At 39.2% G+C, this 19,151-nt stretch overlaps 1 protein-coding gene across 1 annotated transcript; it reads left to right on the top strand.

The window, feature by feature from the left end:
• Nucleotides 1-5,313: 5,313 nt before the first annotated feature.
• cbln4 (cerebellin 4 precursor) lies at nucleotides 5,314-9,904 on the top strand. Its single transcript, XM_039801181.1, has 3 exons — nucleotides 5,314-5,764; nucleotides 7,052-7,168; nucleotides 8,441-9,904. The coding sequence occupies exons 1-3, from the start codon at nucleotides 5,498-5,500 to the stop codon at nucleotides 8,636-8,638; spliced, it is 582 nt and encodes a 193-aa protein (XP_039657115.1). The 5' UTR covers nucleotides 5,314-5,497; the 3' UTR covers nucleotides 8,639-9,904.
• The last annotated feature ends 9,247 nt before the right edge of the window (nucleotides 9,905-19,151 follow it).

Genomic DNA, 19,151 nt, shown 5'->3' with positions numbered 1-19,151 from the left:
TGAGCACCCATTGGTTTGTGGAGATCTGCTATCCGTCGTCGAGTTTGCCGATACGGGCGCGGCCATCCTGGTTGCGGATGTGACGATTTTAAACGAGAGGGAGGAGTGAGGGAGGAGCCACGTTACTTTACACACTTTCACTGGCAATCACATCATAGCCACGCCCTAAAACACCCCCTGCTTTATCGCAGATTTTAAAAGACCATAATTAAAAAAATGATCATTCTGTATTGCAGAAGACTTAAAACTAGCGATAAAGACCATAAAGTAATTATGAAAATGTTTACTGAAGTAATAAATCAAGTGAGAAGTGGGTCACTTTCTCATAGTCTTCTACAGAAACCGAACTCCTTTTGCAACCGCACGTGTCGCCCCCTGCTGGAATTCAGATAGAATGCAGTTTTAAGGCACTTCCGCATTTTCCGCACTTCGCTGAACCGGATGCATTGTCCATTAATATTAACAGTCAATTGTCACGACTCACGACCTAGTAGCGTTCCAGGCAAAGTCACGCATTAGCTAGCGGCTACCTACCGTTGACGTTAGCTAGCGCTAGCTGATACTAGCGATTTCTAGTCGCCAACATATTTTGGGCTTCATTTAATAAACGTAACCAGTAGTAGTACAAAATCGTATGCATATTGTTTTGATTACAATGTGCGGAATTACTTTACGTTGGCTATTTATGTCTATTTATTTCTACTTCTCACTGTTAATCACCGACGTCTGTACAGCATCAACAGGGGTCGACATCGTTGTTTATGTGTGTGTGATCAAAACTGTAACTGGGAGTACAACCATCTGGTACGAGTTCACGAGTAGTAAGTTACGGGTTTGACTGCCGTTCCAGGGCACTTTGACGGGTAGAAGGTTGTGAAAACACCAGTTACGAGTTTCCTGGAACAGCATAAATACACCAGGTAACGAGGGTAGTAACGAGGGCCAGGTGACACGAGGACTGATGAACAGGTGAAACACATCAGGGCAGGGCAGACAATCACAAAGGCAGGAAGCAAAACAAGATACGACACAGGAGAAACAACGACTACAAAATAAAACCGGAAACTGAAGCATGAAAACATAAACAAGAATGGTACTGGGAGAAAAAAAAACAGAGAACACAGAAATGAACCATGAAAGAGGAATGAGAACAATACAGCAAAACAGGAAACAGTGAACAAATGACAGGCAAACAAGCAAACGAATGAATGAATTAACAAAATAAAACCACATCTGAAAACCACAACAAAGACAAAATATACAATTGAATTAATTGTAAACGTATTGATTATATATGGTCAATCTAACAAGTTACCCCAAATTTTAGTGGATTTAATGTGAATATAAAGAATATATTAGGACTCTCAAACTTGCGCAAAACTGTCAAACTGTAATGTGAACTCTTTAAAGAAGAATAAGGTATTTTTATAGGCTAATTTTATATTATTGAAGTTTATTCGTCTCTATTCTATTTTTCTATTTTTAGTTATTCATTTTATTTATTAAATTAATGACATTCTTGTTTCTCTGTACCATTATGTTGAATAAGAATAAGAATACTTCTTAAGCTAAATAAAGTCTTTAAAAAGCCTCTTGGATCAGCTGAAAATGCATCGCCACAAAGCTGAAAACAGGGCTGTTTTTCTGACACCATGAAAACTTTGAAAACTTTTTAGAGATATGTGGTTTTACAGGACAGCATAGAATATGATGCATTGCTGCAGATTAAACTAAACCAACAGGAGTAATAATAAAGGAGTTTAAATGAGCACAGCCTTAAACATCTACAGCAGTAAAATGCTACATATTAATGCAGCCGAAATATATTTATCCAGAAACATCAGATATAATAGGAAAACACTGACTGGGAACATTTTACTACACAAGGAGTACTCTTGATACTTTGGGTCAGTAAACAGGCAGTCTTCTGCAAATAAAAGTTAGAGAACTTGGTTTCCCTGTGTAAAATTTCTGAGGAAGTGTTTCTGGACACAAGCTATCGCCTCTCGGCTCTGAAAACTCTCTATTGCCATGGAAACATATTGACATGGACAACATTAGCCACTGAACCATTTGTCAGAGCTGGGTGATGACACAAATCTCACAAAATGGCAGCTATTCAGGTTGGGGCTGCTGATATCCTCAGATTGTCCTCCATTTACAGATCGATTGATGCCCAAAACAACACAGCGTTTGATGAATGAAGTCAAATTTGTACAAGATGTAAAAACATCCAATCCAACTAGCAAATACATCATTTATTTTCTAAATGTATTATATAAAGATCGATTGAATACATTTAATCACATGATTTCTCCATTATGTTATATTGTCCATTATGTAACTCTGAATACATAGAAATGGCAGTTTTCTTCTACTATCCAATTGTTTTTGTTTTTTTATCATAACCACCACCTGAAATCTGTTGATGACAAGCTGTACATTCTATTTTTACACATTTATGTGAAACACATTTCCCAACACTGTGTGCTGGCACAGGGTGGGTTTTTATTGTCTGGGTTCAGATCCCTTTTGGTTGTTGGCTGTTTATAATTCAACCGTTTTATCACTTTCCACAGTGTGACCTAATGATTTGTTGTTGTTCATCCACAAAAGATCAAAACGCTGCATTCATAAGCAAGGATTTAATTAGAAAGCCAGTGAATTCCCAACACCAAATGTGCTTTTCAGGATTCCGGCTTATTTCAGTTTAACAGCACAAAGCACACTTTACAAAGCCAGTGATAACAACAAGGTTTCTGAGATATATCTATCTAGAATTTTTTACCCTTTGTATTTATTTTCTCACTCTTGTAGCAGTGCCTTAAGTGTATGCTACTGCACATGTTGCTTGTTTATGTAATTATCTGTCAAATATACTCTGTATATACTGTCACATCCACCCACGTCAGATATATAAGCTAGCTGTTATTTTAATACAGTAATTCTTTGTTTATTGCAGCACCATTTACAAAAAACAAATAAACCTTTGAATCATTTAAATAGCTTACAACACACTGTAATGTAGTTGTAAGCAGATACAAGGACATGTGCTTATTGTATGTATTATTATATGTATTTTGTCAAAAGTATTACCTGCTCGAATGATGTATGTATTTACCTAGGCGTACTTTACTCTCAACGATAGCTGAGGAGATTCCATCAGCTGATGAAGACTATGCGACGCAGCTGATCATTCTGAGAAGAAAGTGGACCTTGAGTTTAGATTTGTATTTATTTCTTTTTGTCAATACTATGTCCAAGGCTTCAAGCTGCACATCTCTTTGTGAGTGCTGAACACATTTAGAAACCCACATGTGAATGGCGTGCACATGTGAATCAACAGTTCTAAATGCTTAAAAAATATGTGCAACATATGTGTGTAATCACATAGAAGAAAAAATAATATTCACTCACATTATTAATATACACATGCTTAAAATACACACACATGCAAACCTATACACATGCATTACATGGAGAGATGTCCAACTGATATATCATTGCGTATGATTACACCTATGTTATATGTTGTCAGGCGTTCATCGACTGTTTATACAGCAGTTATGGATGCTTCATAGGTGACAGATACATTAATAAACCCGTAACCCTTTATTTTATTGTTGTTTCCAAATAAAAGGATTTGGTGCTAATTATAAAGGAAAAAAAGTTACAGTTAAAGTTTGTTGTGTTAAAGGAATACACCACCATTTGTTGAAATAGGGCTTATCACGGTCTCCCCTGGCTGTAGATAGGTGGGCCAATGTATTTTTTGTCTCAGTGCAAGTAATTAGGTTGTTTTTTTGTCTTTTGTTGGCTCACTTTTACTCACAACATGCTACAAACCGGCAACATAGGATTCCATTCACTACGCTAAGCTAACTAGCGGCGGCGCTGCCGGTGTAGCACCGGACTAAAACGATGCATGCACAAAAAATGCGTTGGCCCACCTATCTACAGGTAGGGGAGAGCGTGATAAGCCCTATTTCAACCAATTGGTGCGTATCCCTTTAAGTTTAAAAGCTGTATTTGATCTCCCCACTGATTGTACGCTTGCCTGATCAAATATATAACTTGACCATTCATTCAGATTAATAATTGAAAGGGTACAAGGAAACACTTAAAACCAAACCACATCTATCTGACCTAACATAGTTCTGTCTAGGAAACTCTGTGGGACATATTGGAATTTTACTGATAAACATAAAATAAAATACCTTAAAATACTCTTCTAAAAATATCCTTATCCTTATAACACTTTACTTTTTACTTAAAGGTCTGTCTGTCTGTAGTTGAATGTTAAGCTGCAGTGGGTTACAGTGTTACTGTGGCTGCCAGATCATGTAACACTTTGCAAGTCAGAGGGAGGGCGTTAAAATTGATCTGCTGTTTTATGGAGGGCCTGTAGTGACACAAGGACAGACGAGATGTTCTCACATCTCTAATGTATTGTCAATATTCAAGACACTTTGGATGACTTGTTGATTTAATGTCTCACAATGCGACAGACAAGTGCATTTTACAGCAGTTGATTCTGAATGATAAATGCATTAAACTTATAGTTCAATTTATTTATTTTTCCAGATCATGAGATTAGGTAATGGAGTTGAAGTTAAGGTATTTTTTAACTGGGTGAGAAAGGTTTCCCATCACTGACTTCTATGGAACATCACAGGATTGTGGAGCTGTGAATTAAACCTGAAAGATTGTCAGCCCACCTGTGCAATGGGATTATGATGAGTCACTGCATTACAGACCGAGTGGACAGGGAGCAAAGAACTAAACAAAAGTTAAACTCATGCTCAGGGCATTTTCAGTTCTATACTTCAAAACAGTCAGAAATTAGTTTGGAGATAATTATTTCATGGATTTGTTCCTGGAGAGTTAGAGCTGTATGTATTCTCAGTATCAATAGCACAGACAATTAATGAATGTATACTTAAGTTTGAAGCTATTTTATAGGGCATTAGAGAAATATAAGCTTTAGGCAAATTACGCAGGGACAGTTAATTATAACTTCTGCCACATGTGCGTGCGTAAAGTGGAAGGCTGGGCGCGCACACACGCAGCATATCACTGCGGGGAACAGCTGCTGTCAGACGCGTTATATTCGGAGTGGGAGTGTTGGAGTGAGGGCTATGGACGATTTTTCGACAGATTCGCCTCTCAGACTGGAACGGTCTTCTCTGAAACATTCCACATGGTCTAATTTGGTCTCATCCAGCTTTAAATAACCTGAAAATGAAACGCACAGACAACGATCGGTGATCTCTGTGTTTCCCGGTTGTTTGCCAAAGAAATGTTTTAAGACTTGACACGGATTGTCTCACTCGGATATGGCACATCTCTGGATCCAATAAGAGAATTTCACAGCGTCAGACGCGTCTGCGGCGGCAGAGACCAGCGGAGGGACTCGGAAACTTGTGCGGCGCAGGAGACGGTCTCTCTCTCTTTTGGAATCGGCGCTGCCACGGCTGTCACAGAGAGAGACAGAGCCATGTTGAACTCCCTCGTACTGATGCTCAGCTGGACGGTGATCTCCGAAGTGGCGAGAGCCCAGAATGACACGGAGCCTATCGTCCTGGAGGGGAAATGTCTCGTGGTCTGCGACTCCAACCCGACCACGGACTGGAAGGCTTCGTCCTCCCCGCTCGGCATCTCAGTGCGCGCCGCCAACTCCAAGGTGGCTTTCTCTGCAGTCCGGAGCAACAACCACGAACCGTCGGAGATGAGCAACAAAACGAGAATAATCTACTTCGACCAGGTTAAGACGATTTTTTTTTTTTTTTATGAACAATACTAATGTCAAAAAGTGTTTAAAATCGCTTTTAATAACACTTTGTAATTCATCAAACGCCATATCTGTCATAACCTGGCAGTTATTTGTCAATTTTGACAACAATTTCATTTTGGTGATAAACCTTCATCCTTTTTGCTCGGTTTTCACTGTGTGATGCAAACCAGTAAAGTGCCACCGCAGTCAAGCGCAGCTGCACCCCCGAGTTTAGTTTGAGGCTTATAGTTGCAGTTGGCATGTGGATTCTGTAGTGCACATATCACGCGCGGGCAGGTTGGAAAAGTGACTGGATTATGTTTGGGAGAGGGCATCATCCTGCAGAGCCTGCACACGCATTCATCAGTTTTTGCCTCAAGCTACCCCACGTAGGCTACACGCGCGCGCACCCTCACCTACCGTATATGATGCACACACAAAACAAGACAAACAAGAATGTGATTAGTCATACAGCGGTGGGCAGAGTAAGGTGTTTGTAACAATATCAGTGCACTGATCCTCCCTCTCATTTGAATTACATAACATGATATTTTGCTGTCAAAACAGGGCAAGTGATCTGATTGGTGGGGGGTCATGTGTATGCTGTTGCTATGAAAGCAACACTTGTCAAAGGTCGTGGCTGGGGCTGCAGTGGTGACTTAAAGGGTCTGAGACCCTGCAGGTGCAGAGAGGAGCTCCTGCTGCCTCCATCGGTCATGAACCCAAAGAAGTTCATTTTCTGTATTACTTGCTATAAATACTGCATGTCCAATAATGCACCCTGACTGTAGGGTGCTAAAAAACCTTTTAGTGACACTCATGAGGCATGGTTAAATGCAGTGCTGACTGATGTATTCAGGGTGGATGATTTTTAGAGAGAAAAAGTAAGAAACATTTATTTATCGACTTTAGTATTCATTAGGTTATGTATCACATGAAGAATCAGTATCGAGGAAGCGTCTGATTCTTTTGAGGCACTGTGTGAAGTGTGAAAGAAAAATCATGTCTTTGCCCAAAAATGGAATTGGTCTATCAAGATGTCATCAAGCATACTTTTTTGTTTCTTGTGTCAGTAGGAAAGTTTAATACTGGGTTTGGGTCCATTGAATGAAAGGTTGAATTGAATCTTTTTGAAGTGTGCTGCATTCACTTTGTGTCCGAGCAGCCTGGTAGCCACGGCTGTGTGCATTGACACATTTAATCCTAAAACCCCACTGAAATGAAAGCCTTTGTTTAAAGTGCTGGCTATATAACTACTTTTCTTCCTCTCTCTCATAGGTTCTTGTGAATATAGGAAACTACTTCACATTTGAATCAGTATTTTTGTCCCCAAGAAAAGGCATCTACAGTTTTAACTTCCATGTCATTAAAGTGTACCAGAGCCAAACCATACAGGTATTATTTTTGTTCATTTCACAGAGCTGTGCAATTGTTTCAGTTGTTAACCTGTTTTAGTATTGGAGTGGGCCAGAATGTCTCCTTTAGGGACTGGATGGAAATTATTGGTGTGGGGAGGTGGTGTGTGTGTGTGTGTTTTTTTTGGGGTGTAAGTAAAGACCCTGCACAGAGATTGTTAAAAAAAAGCTAAACCCTCCCACCAATATCTAAAAGTAATTTGGATACAGTATTAATTGGATTCACTTTCAATAACTAAGAGGCAAAGCATAAATAATTTAAGATGGTATACCCTAACCTTAACATTTAACCTAAGTATGTTAGTGGAATAATACTTTTCATATTTTTTTTTTGCATTTGATCCTTTTTTTAATTAATCAGCAAGAGGAAATTGAAATCGTGAAATATTTTTTGTCACCTCTCAAAAAAGCAAATATTTTTTTATTTTATTTTAGCAAATCTTTGCCCCAAGTTTTATTTTTCAGTTCCAACTTCTTCCTACTCTTGATTGTTTATGAAAATATGTGTATACGTTTGCTATATGTTTACTGTTCATTTTGTTTGTTTAAAAATGTTAAATAGTTTATTTTTTATTATTTGTTACACGTCCAAAAATAAATAAATCTAATTGAAATAAAATAAATTAATAAAATAAAATATGTTTTAGGTGTTCTACTTGGTTATTTTACTGTTTTTTCATATTTTATTTTGATCGGGTATATAATTCTATTTCATTCTCTGTACTTTTATTTGCTAGATCTTATTTAAATATAGTACTGAATTGCTTTACTTTGCTTTAGTTTAGTTTTACGTTACTTTATTTATTATTTATTTATTTGCACTAATAAGACACAAAATCCATAATGAATTAAAGGACCAAAAAAAGACAAACCTGAAAGGGTGGATACAGACATCTCACAAAGAAAAATATTGACATTTACCTCCCTCCCTAATAATTTATATACAGTCCCTTAATATGAACTCATTTGCTTATTGATTTCATATTGGATTTTCTTGACTACTTCACCTCTGCTTGCATAAAACATACATGAATACAAATAAATGCTTCACTGTAGATGTAAACCGAGCTGAAACCTTACGTTATTTATCTGATATACAATAAGTTCTCATTAGTATTCGTACGGTGAGATTTTTAATTAGCACAAGAGATTGAGTTAAGATGTAACAAATAAGACGTAAACTATGCTAACACATATCCTATAAGCTATTCCTTTTGCATTACAGTTGCTAATTGTTATTTCTGTTGTCCAGGTGAACTTAATGTTGAATGGGAAACCAGTCATCTCTGCCTTTGCGGGTGACAAAGATGTAACTCGTGAGGCGGCCACCAATGGAGTTCTGCTCTATCTAGAAAAAGAGGACAAAGTCTACTTAAAGCTGGAAAAGGGAAACCTAGTTGGTGGATGGCAATACTCAACATTTTCTGGCTTTCTTGTGTTCCCTCTGTAAAAAAAAAAAAAAAAGAAAAAGAAAAGAAGATTGTAAGCTCACTGACTTCTTCATAATGTGTTGTCACTGTGTAATCAAAACATTGCGGCTGCGTCCGTTGGATCTTGCAAAATTGTTGAAAAATGATAGATGGAAGTGGATCAGAGCAGAGAGAGAGGAAATATGACTTTGGAAATCGTTCACATTCTCTGGATGTGCCGAGTCCTCGTTCAGCTGAAAGAGACTTGAAATCTTCCCTATCGCTACTCTATGTTCCTGTCACTCAAGCAGCCTCAGAGAGAGGGACGCTAAAACATCCCAAAAGTACTTTTTGAACTTTGACTTGTCAGAGTATATTTAGCATACTGATGTTTTTCATGGCAACTGTTTGCATTCAAGTACATCTGCTTTTTAGGTGTAAACTGTAAATGCTTGTGTTATTTTTGTGACTTGTCATCACCAAAGTATTCACCTTGTAAGTATTGGGAGGGCATCTTCTCTGGAGCCAATTGTTCCTGATCAAGAGTTGGTCAAATGAGAGGAGTGATGAAACAAATTTTTGAATTTGATTTTAAATGCTTATTGTTAATTGTAAAGCGTGTTAAGTGATCAAGGAATGGATGGATCTGAATAGGCCTACCGGGGCACAGGGCCCCCTGGTCATAGGAAACCTGGTCACAGGGCCCCTGGGCCCCCTAACCCATTGGGCTCCCTGGGCTTCACCTGTAATGTCACTAAAAGCCTTTTACAAGTCTGTGCCCAGGGGCCCGTTGTGTCATAATCCGTCCATGATCAGAGGTCAGATTTAAACATATGTATGAACATTTATGCTCACTGCTGTTTTGCTTTTGATGAATTATAGTGGTCAGTTTACTTTAACACTCTCTCCTAGAAATCACATTTATATTCCACAAATGTGCTTTGAGGGAAACGTAATTCTTGCCTGGATTGTGTGCAGTTGCAAAGTTATCGTCAATGACAATTTATTATTACCTGTGGCTGTGGACACTGGGGTTAGCATCCTGAGTCCAACGCACAGTCAGCTTTAGTCTACAGAAGCACTTTGGTTACAGAGGCTGTAATCAATGTTTTTACATGAACAATTGACCAAATGACTACTTGTATGTGAACAGGGTTGCATGTAGTGATGAACACACACAGAGAGTAATCAACCGACTGCGGTTCCCTTAAAATTTCACTTTCAGTTTTTTAACATTAATATGCATTCCCCCAGCCTGCCTATGGTCCCCCAGTGGCTAGAAATGGTGATAGGTGTAAACCGAGCCCTGGGTATCCTGCTCTGCCTTTGAGAAAATGAAAGCTCAGATGGGCCGATCTGGAATCTTCTCCTTATGAGGTCATAAGGAGCAAGGTTACCTCCCCTTTCTCTGCTTTTCCAGCTCAGAGAATTTGGCCAACCCATGAGAAAGAGAGACATCATGGCTTTCAAACGAGCAAAGTGGTAGTTAGTCAAGGCCACACCCCCCCCCAAACGTCACATCCTAAGGAAAGCTCATTGTGGGACTGGCTCTAGTGGCTGTAATTCTGCACCAAGGCTGAATTTCGGGAAAGAGACTTCAGATACAGTATTAGGGGACCACTAAGGCCTATATAAAAGAGACTTCAGATACAGTATTAGGGGACCACTAAGCCCTATATAAAAGAGACTTCAGATACAGTATTAGGGGACCACTAAGGCCTATATAAAAGAGACTTCAGATACAGTATTAGGGGACCACTAAGGCCTATATAAAAGAGACTTCAGATACAGTATTAGGGGACCACTAAGGTCTATATAAAAGAGACTTCAGATACAGTATTAGGGGACCACTAAGGCCTATATAAAAGAGACTTCAGATACAGTATTAGGGGACCACTAAGGTCTATATAAAAGAGACTTCAGATACAGTATTAGGGGACCACTAAGGTCTATATAAAAGCATCCAAAGAGCACCATGTCATGGGACCTTTAAGATCTATGAAGCTTTTATTTGTTTTTTGAGCTCATTGTTCTGGTCTTATGGCCCACAACTTTCATGTTTTGGTTAACTCTTACTGCTCTCACTGGCGTTGGTTTTCAGCTTCAGCAGGCAGCTGATAAGCTCAGTGACGCTACTTTCCCAGCTACCCAACGTAGTGGAGCATTTAGCAGGTAAAGAGCCAGATATTTCCCCTCAGGAGTTAGCGGAGGCCTAAACACAGCTAAAATGAGACTAACAGAACAAAATACATTGGACATACATTCATCAGGGGACACAAACACGACTCAGAATACATGCTAATGTTGCTTAGTATCTGCTTGTGTGTAAATGGGCAACTTCTTGCTACAAAAAATTAGCCATATAAGCTTCAAATGTGATAATATGCCAGCATTTACAGCTTGTTTCTGCTGCCCCCAACATCCCCTTCCCCCCCGCCCCGGTTATTTCAGGTTTCAAGTTATTTGCCTTTTTCAATATTTAACCACAATCTTCGACCCTTTCCCTGACGTTAACCAAGTGCTGAGAGTGCCTAATCATAACCATACAAATTGTTCATAATGCTTTAGTTGCAAGTTGATATATTAGGGAAAACATAAAATACGTTGCCATTGAACATTTTGTGACTTCCATTCAGAGGTTTTCTCGTTGCATTGATTAAAAAAAAACACAACTCAGGCAGCATTACTTTTCTCCCAAAATGTATTTGCTGTAGAGGAATTATTGTATATAAATGTCCTTTCTACCTGTGTTTAAATATGTAACAGACCTTGCACAAGTCAACTTGTGGTTTATGGGCCTTAATTAAGTTTAATGGATGTCTGAGAACCTTAATTAGTTAAGGTAATAAACAGATTCCTGTCAATGTTGGTGAGCATGACAGCTTCCACCGGGCAGCGTGGGATAACTGATGAATTCATAAACTCCCTAATTGTTGCTCTTGAGCTCCATGTGCGCTTACCATAATGTGACGGCTCCCCCTTCATGTCTACAGCAGAGGTATTGTCTGCCTTACTGCAGTGTGTGCTGCTGGTGCAGTGTGCAGCTGCATTGTTAAAATCAACCTAAAAGCTTGCGGAGGCTTTTTTTCTGGAGAGCTTGTTTAAAATCATTATTTCACACTGGAGTAACAATCTGCACCCTCATCAGGTTGAACCTCTCTGAAGTGTTTTAGGGTGTTCACTTTCCGCTGATCAAATTTATGTTGCTATGTTTGCTGGCATATTTTTTGTCAGTGACTGATAAGTTGCCTTTGGCATCATTGGCAGTTTTTTTTTTTTTTTGTAGCCGGGAAAACGTTTGATGTGATTTTTTTTTCTCATTTTTCCGATGTGAATGAAGAAGCGAAGCAATGACAGCAATGTGCAGCTCCAAAAAGCCTCCTGAAGATTTACAGCTACAGTTGTGTCACACTTCATACCAACAATTGCTCAAGGAAACAGGGCTGAATTTACTCTGATATTAATAGTGCAAACATTCGCTGACAGAGCTGAGAGAGTGGTATTTCTTCAATCACCCTGCTATTTTTTATGACACTAAATTTATTTTTGCTAGAACTAAAACAACGTGTATGTTCTGGGTCTACCTTACTTTACGTTTTGAGTCACATTGTTTGGCTTATAATGACCGTGGAAGCTGGACTGTGCAGCTGAAATGATCCCAGTTACAGGGAAATATAATCGCTTCGTTTTTCATTTAAAGGTGCTCTAAGCGAGGTCACGCATTTTTTAGGCTACAACATTTTTTTGTCACATACAGCAAACATCTCCTCACTATCTGCTAGCTGCCTGTCCCCTGAACACACTGTAAAAAAACGCGGTCTATGTAGACAGCCCAGGCTCCACAAACGGCAACAAAAACACATTGCGCCAACCTGCACCACCAAACATAACAAACAGAGTTCCAGCCAATAACCGACAAGAAGGATTTTGGGGTGGGAATTAGTGCGCGGAACCACGGAAGGGAGGGGGAGGGGCGAGCTAGCCTCCGTTTTGTTTGACAATACTTTGAACGTCAACAAGAAGTGACATCACCCAACGTCGCTTAGAGCCCCTTTAAAGGATGCAAATGTAAATCTATGGGTTAAAAGGTTTCAATGTGATCATTAAATGTTCCAAATAATTAATGTATTGAAAAATTCTGGCGATAAACGATGAATAAACATGATTTCTATAAAGTGGTTCTTCCAAAGGAGTTTTTTTCAGTCATCTTTCTTTTATTTTGTTGGCAAATCAGAGCTCCTGCTGTGCAAATGAATATGACAAGAACACACATCAGTAAATAAAAACATCTCAAATTAAACATTTTGTGAATCATTTTCAAGATGAACCAATAATATTATTAAGGGTCATTCAAAAACTAAAAACCAGTTTTAAATGTAATTGTATCATTTCAATAAATAAAAAAATAGGTAATATAGCACACTCCAGCCTCCATAGTATCAGTATGTGATTATTAGCATTATATTTACATGCAGGATTACAGTATGTTGTATGTATAATCTATTTAGTCCCCAACAGAAAAAGACTTCTGAAATTCTAATACATGTCTGATTATAGAACTCATATTTTCCAGCAGCATATTATTTATTGTCACTTCACATTTGCTGCAATGAAGGCACACGTTTTTTGTCTTTTCTTCTTCTTCTTTGTCTTATGTGTGTGTAATGTTTCAGACTTGAAATGTAAATGAAAAAAAAAAAAAATCGATTTCATGTACATTGTGTAACAGGTAACAGAATCTGTGAAAGCTCTTTGGGATAGTGGAGGATTCAGACGGTGCAGCGGATTCTTTTGACAAGCCATCGCTCTCATTTGGGAGAAAATATCAGTCTCTTGGTTTGCATTTGCATGCACCTGTCTGTTTTTCAGACATTTTAACACCATACCATTTCTTGTCTCCAATATGGCGCAAATGGGTTACATTTTTTCTTTTTCTTTGCAGGTCCTACTTTAAGCCTCTTTGCATTCATAGCCTAATATTATATAATCTCGTCCGTTTTGTGTCTTTAATTTGGATATTAGCACTCCTACCTAAGAAATGGATTTTCTCTTTTGGCTCTTTGATTGATGTCTCCTTTCAAATCAACCAGAGATGAGTGGAGGTGAGGCTCCGAGAAATGTCTTAAATCAATGCATTGAATTGAATTTACTGTGTGAGTGCTCAAGCTCAGCCTTTGTGGGAACTGAAACAGTGCACTATACAGTATGTCTACACTAAATACATCTGATTAGCACAAAAGGGATAGTTCGTTTTTGAAGTGTGGTTGGACAGTATGAGGTATTTATCCATGGTCAGTGTGTTACCTCAGTGTTTCCTTTAGGATTTCTTTTAGCAGTGGGGGCAGGTCTGTCCGAAAAACAAATATATTTATTCACCTTAACATCTACTACAGGCCTACACTTAGAACGGACCCACCGCGGTGACGTTTTTGGAGGAGCTGTTCGTTTAATAGTCGACTCGGAAGAAAGCGAACGTTGTGACAATAAACTACATCAACACAACAGTATGTGGAGTTAAAATGGACGGGCCCGATAACCTCTGATAGTTCTACTTGTTGTTAAATTGCAATGTGAGCGGCAGCCAACTAATGACACGGATGCATTATGTCATAAGATCATTTAAAAGGCAATTGCGACTACATTTTTTGTACAGCCCTATTTCTGATACCGTGGTGGCAGAAATTTTGCCATGGTGGGCCGCCACTACAAAATCAACCTAGAGGAAACACTGTACCTAGATGGCGGTCGGTTGTCGGTTGTGGATGGGGCAACAGCTGAACATATTTATAAAAAGGACCACCTAAAAAAAAAGCAATATCAGTTTAAGTGCACACTATAGTTGGAATATTTTCACAGCTTTACCTTGCTGTCCAACAGCCCTGTTCAAGTTTATGCGAGGGGAACTGAAGCCGTTGTCTATGCTCTAGTCAAAGCCACCACAGTCCATTGACAAATACGGTCGTTTTACCTCGCAGAACACCGGAGTTGCTGGTCTACCGCTGCCTCAATCAGTTAGTTTTTCAGTTCCTAACCCTTGAAAAACACCAAAGTCACGCAAACTGACTAACCGACCGAGGCAGCGGTAGACCAGCAAACTCCGGTGTTCTGTGAGGTAAAATTCCTGTTTGTCGATGCATTCTGGTGGCTTTGAGGAAAGCGTAATAGAGCGGCTTCAAACAGGACTGTCTGTCGGAAAGGTTAAGTGTTGAAAATATTCTAAATATAGCATACACTTAAACTGATATTGCTTATTTTTTTTTTTTTGGTGGTCATTTTTTTTTAGTGTCTAAAATACGCTTAGCAGCTGACCTCGTCCACAGCAGTACATTTCTTAGCTTTCGTGCCAGGACTTCAGGTCTGCTTCTCCAAACTGGGGGCGTGCTGACCGCCATCTACTGTAGGATATACACTGACTGTGGATAAGTGCCTCATACAACCCCACTTGAAAACATCCAAACTATCCCTTTAAGTATGAACCAATTGCTCATGAGTTGAATTGTTCCTCTTTGTCCTGGAGAGAAAAGAATTTCAAATGCACAGGTGTAAATATAAAGTCAACATTAAATGTTTACAGTTGTGTGTTGTGATTCTCAGATGATGTGAACGTTGACTTCTTGAAAGTACGATGATCATTTTCGATGAAAATGATCAAAAGCATATTTTTTGGCATTTGTTACACACAAAAACCAGCCCTAACCATTAAAAGTCAGAGCAAACAGGCTGAACTGATGATGTAACAGCTAGCTGGCGGTTATCCATGAAATTGTATCACCACTTTAAATGTTACGCTTTTGGTCTTTACAAATGGTTCAGAAATAATAACTACATACAACTATCTCTCTATATCACAACGTGGTTATAACTCAATAAGCCAACCAGTCATGTGGATTGGTGCAAGACATACTGTGGTGCTACGCTTCCATGAATAACAAACGTGTCAAACATTTTGAGTAAAATAAGACAATCCGTGTCATTAGTAATTGTTACATGGTGCCATTAATGGATAAACAGAGGTTTCTAATGGCCTTTTATCAATCATGTTGTATTTCTTTGGAATTAAAGTGGCGGTAAATGTGTTAAATCCTGCTCTCTGATATTTGTGTTATGTCTGGAAAAAGCAATAATACCCTCTGTTAATGAATCTGAGCCTAAAATCGTTTGCTGGGAGATTATCTGCCACTGCAGCTTGATTTGTTCGCTGCGGGTGTGTCCATGCCGTCAGATTGACTGTTTACAAGATAAGAAAGTCATTTTAAGTAAACTGCATCGCTCTCGACTTTACATGAATTTCATTAGACAGCAAGCGGAAGGTCATCCTGAGAACTTTACACTCTGTGATTTTACGGTCTCGTAGCCGTGGGAAGAAAAGCGGATTTTAGTGACATGAGTTCCTACCGTCCTCGAAGCTATGTGGTGGCAGGTGGGCTTTGTTGAATTTCAAACTTAAATCTGACCTTTCTAGCGGCATTTCAGAGGACAACATCGAGGTGTGATTGAATATATTGTCTCCAAACAGTGTAGCACTTTACGCAGATTGTTTCCAGGACTTGGTTAGAGATATGCAGCGCACGGTTCACTTTGATTGCATCCGACGGGACACATAACCCCTAAACTGAACTATATCTCAACATTAATCAAAGTAAAACAAAACATGAGCATTCTAAACATAACAAAAGACATTCCATTCCTGTGTGGTGATGTGTCTAGTCTACAATACCTGTGGTTTAAAAAAAAAAAAACACATGCATGAGAATGTGCTGTATTACATTTTGGATTTGCACAGTGGATTCTGCATTATGTATCAGTCCTGTAGCTCTGCTGTCATAGCTTTACAAAAGTCACGTTTATCTAAAACCTTCATGTAAGCTGCAAGGTAATCTTATTTTATTTAAATAGCACTAAAGTAAAAAGGCAGACTTTTGCGAAGCACTTTTTGTGCTAAACCTCGTCCCTGAACAGCTATTGTCCAACAACTAGGGCCTGTTAAAGGTCTGGATTCCTTCACTGAAACAATGCACACAGGGCTCTGAGAAGAGCTATACTATACTCTGTATCTATAGAGTTTGGATGGGGGTTGAGGGGGGGGGTCTTTTGAGATTCCATTTCAGCATTCCAGTTAAGACAAGACATCACAGACAAACAGATTCACACGACATAAAAACTAATTAAAACATTAAAGGAACACGCCGACTTATTGGGAATTTAGCTTATTCACCGTAACCCCCAGAGTTAGACAAGTGCGTGCTGTAAAGCTGTCTGACGTCTGCAGCGGCATCAGCCCATCACAGAACAGGCAGGTGACTGGTTCCAGTAATCCTACTGCTCCAAATAAGTGACAAAATAACGCCAACATGTTCCTATTTACATGTTGTGATTTGTAGAGTCACAGCGTGTACAAAAAACAACGTAACATGAGACACAGCCGTCTTCTAACCGTAAACAAACCGGGAACTATATTCTCAGGCGGAAGAATATAGTACTTGGGCGGAGTGATACGCTCGCAGCAAGCCTGTCTGACAATATAGTTCCCGGTTTGTTTACGGTTAGAAGATGGCTGTGTCTCATGTTCGTGTTTTTTATACACGCTATGACTCTACAATCATAACATGGAAATAGGAACATGGTTAGCTTTTGTCACTTTCTAATTGGGAGCAGTAGGCTAGTTGGAACCAGTTACCTGCAGGATCTGTGCTGGGCTAAGCTAATGCTGGAGCCGTCAGACAGCGTTACAGCACGCACAGAGATGAGAAGGGTATGTATGGACTTGTTGTTGTTGTTGTCATGTTGTTGTTGTTGTCATACGTTGTGTTATGTTTTAACAACTGCATCCTACTATCCCTGTATGATATACTGTATGGATGGGATATGATTTATATCTTTGTTGTCGGTCTGGCTCAGGTTAAACTCTTTGTGAAACATGAACAAACACAAACAACGAACGCCACAGAACTTTCTTTTATTATCCAGTTTGACAGTCAGTTATAACGGAAAAAGAACATAAATAAACTACTTTAAAGTAGATTTTCGGATCGGAGCATAACTCCAAAATTTCTGAACTTCTAATTCAATCATCTATCATTGTCATTTGTTTAGAAGTGCAATGGCTGTATCGTGAAAGGAATAGATTAACACTTTAACTTTTCTAAAATAAGCTTCAAACTTCAGCATGCACTGCTACCTACAGTAGTAACTGAGCATTAATTCCACAGCCAAGCAGCATATCATTAGCTGAATATTCTTGATATACTAGCTAGCTGATAGTAATGAGTATTAGTAACGTTATCAGCTCTGTCCTGCTCTTTATGTGGTTTGGGGAAGTTTACACTCGAGCATCTCCAGCCATACTTGCGTTAAGATAGCGTTACGTTTGCCAAACTCATCAGTTCATCATCATTCACGAATCATTTTCTCTTGTGAAGATACAGTTTGAAATACGAACATTAAGGCATAAATCTGAGAGAAAACGCAAAAGTGGCGTTGCATTCTCATTTTTTATTCCGCGTTTGGACGATTTAGGGGGGGAAATCTGCGTGCATATGGTGACGCAAAAGTGTGTGAAATTCGATGTAGTATGCACACCAGGCGGCGTGGTGGTAGTGTGAAGCACTGCCACACACCACCACCAAGTCGTGTGAAACCTTCCTTCTACTTCTCTCCTCTCCCTAGTAGAGCAAAACCAAAACATGGCGACGCGAACAACAAAAGCTGTCAATTTTGTCTGGACAGACGAGGAGGTGGAGTTATTGCTCCAAACAACCTTAGATTACAAAGCCACGAAGGCACAACAGGGCGTGGACTATGTATAATATTTCGTACAGCTGCTGAAAAGACTCTTGTATGTTTATCCGAGCTGCTAGGGCAACTTGAAGGTCCAACGTTTATGTTCAGGACCAAGAGAGCCATGACAAGTTTTGTGCCTACAACTATCAGAAATATGAATGATTGACACATTTACTATTTTAACTTTTTGTAATGTCATTTATGTAAATGTTTTTTAATGCTTAATGTTTATTTATTATGTATTTATCTATTGTACTTTGCAAGCTTTGGTTACTATTTATGTTACTATTTATTGGTAACTATTTACTATTTGTCTACATGGAACCGTGTGTGTGTGTGCGTGTGTGTGTGTTAGATTATGCTGTGTTCGTGGTACTGTACATGCACTGATGCTCAACACAAATGAAGTTCCTAACGGATAAATAAAGTTCTTTGAATTGAATTGAACGTATGGAAATAATCCGACATGTTTGTTGTAATAATCCTGCAGTGGTGCGTGCCTGTGACGTAAACGTGTACGCGACGAGAGCCACCGTGAGCAGATCGGAGCAGACTTTTGCGTTTTTTACCCTTTAGACGGGGAACGCGACGGTGGAGCGTTTTTAAGATTTCCACTCTGGAGGGGGACGTCTAAACGAAAAAAATATTTTGTCATTTTCACCCGCAAGCGTTGTCGTGTAAACAGGGCCTCAACCTTGCACACAATTTTCTGACTTGTATATGTTTTCACGGATGATAACTTTGAAATGCATAACTTCTAGGTCCCTGGTCGTC

This window comes from Perca fluviatilis, chromosome 5 (genome assembly GCF_010015445.1).
Source record: "Perca fluviatilis chromosome 5, GENO_Pfluv_1.0, whole genome shotgun sequence".
NCBI lineage: Eukaryota > Metazoa > Chordata > Actinopteri > Perciformes > Percidae > Perca > Perca fluviatilis.
The sequence above is the reverse complement of the archived record's forward strand: the minus strand, read 5'-3'. Positions and strand labels throughout refer to the sequence as shown.

Coding starts and splice junctions, on each gene's coding strand:
- cbln4 (XM_039801181.1), top strand. CDS start 5,498: ATGTTGAACTCCCTCGTACTGATGCTCAGCTGGACGGTGATCTCCGAA. Junction 5,765..7,051: donor GAATAATCTACTTCGACCAG/GTTAAGACGATT, acceptor TCTCTCTCATAG/GTTCTTGTGAATATAGGAAA. Junction 7,169..8,440: donor ACCAGAGCCAAACCATACAG/GTATTATTTTTG, acceptor TCTGTTGTCCAG/GTGAACTTAATGTTGAATGG.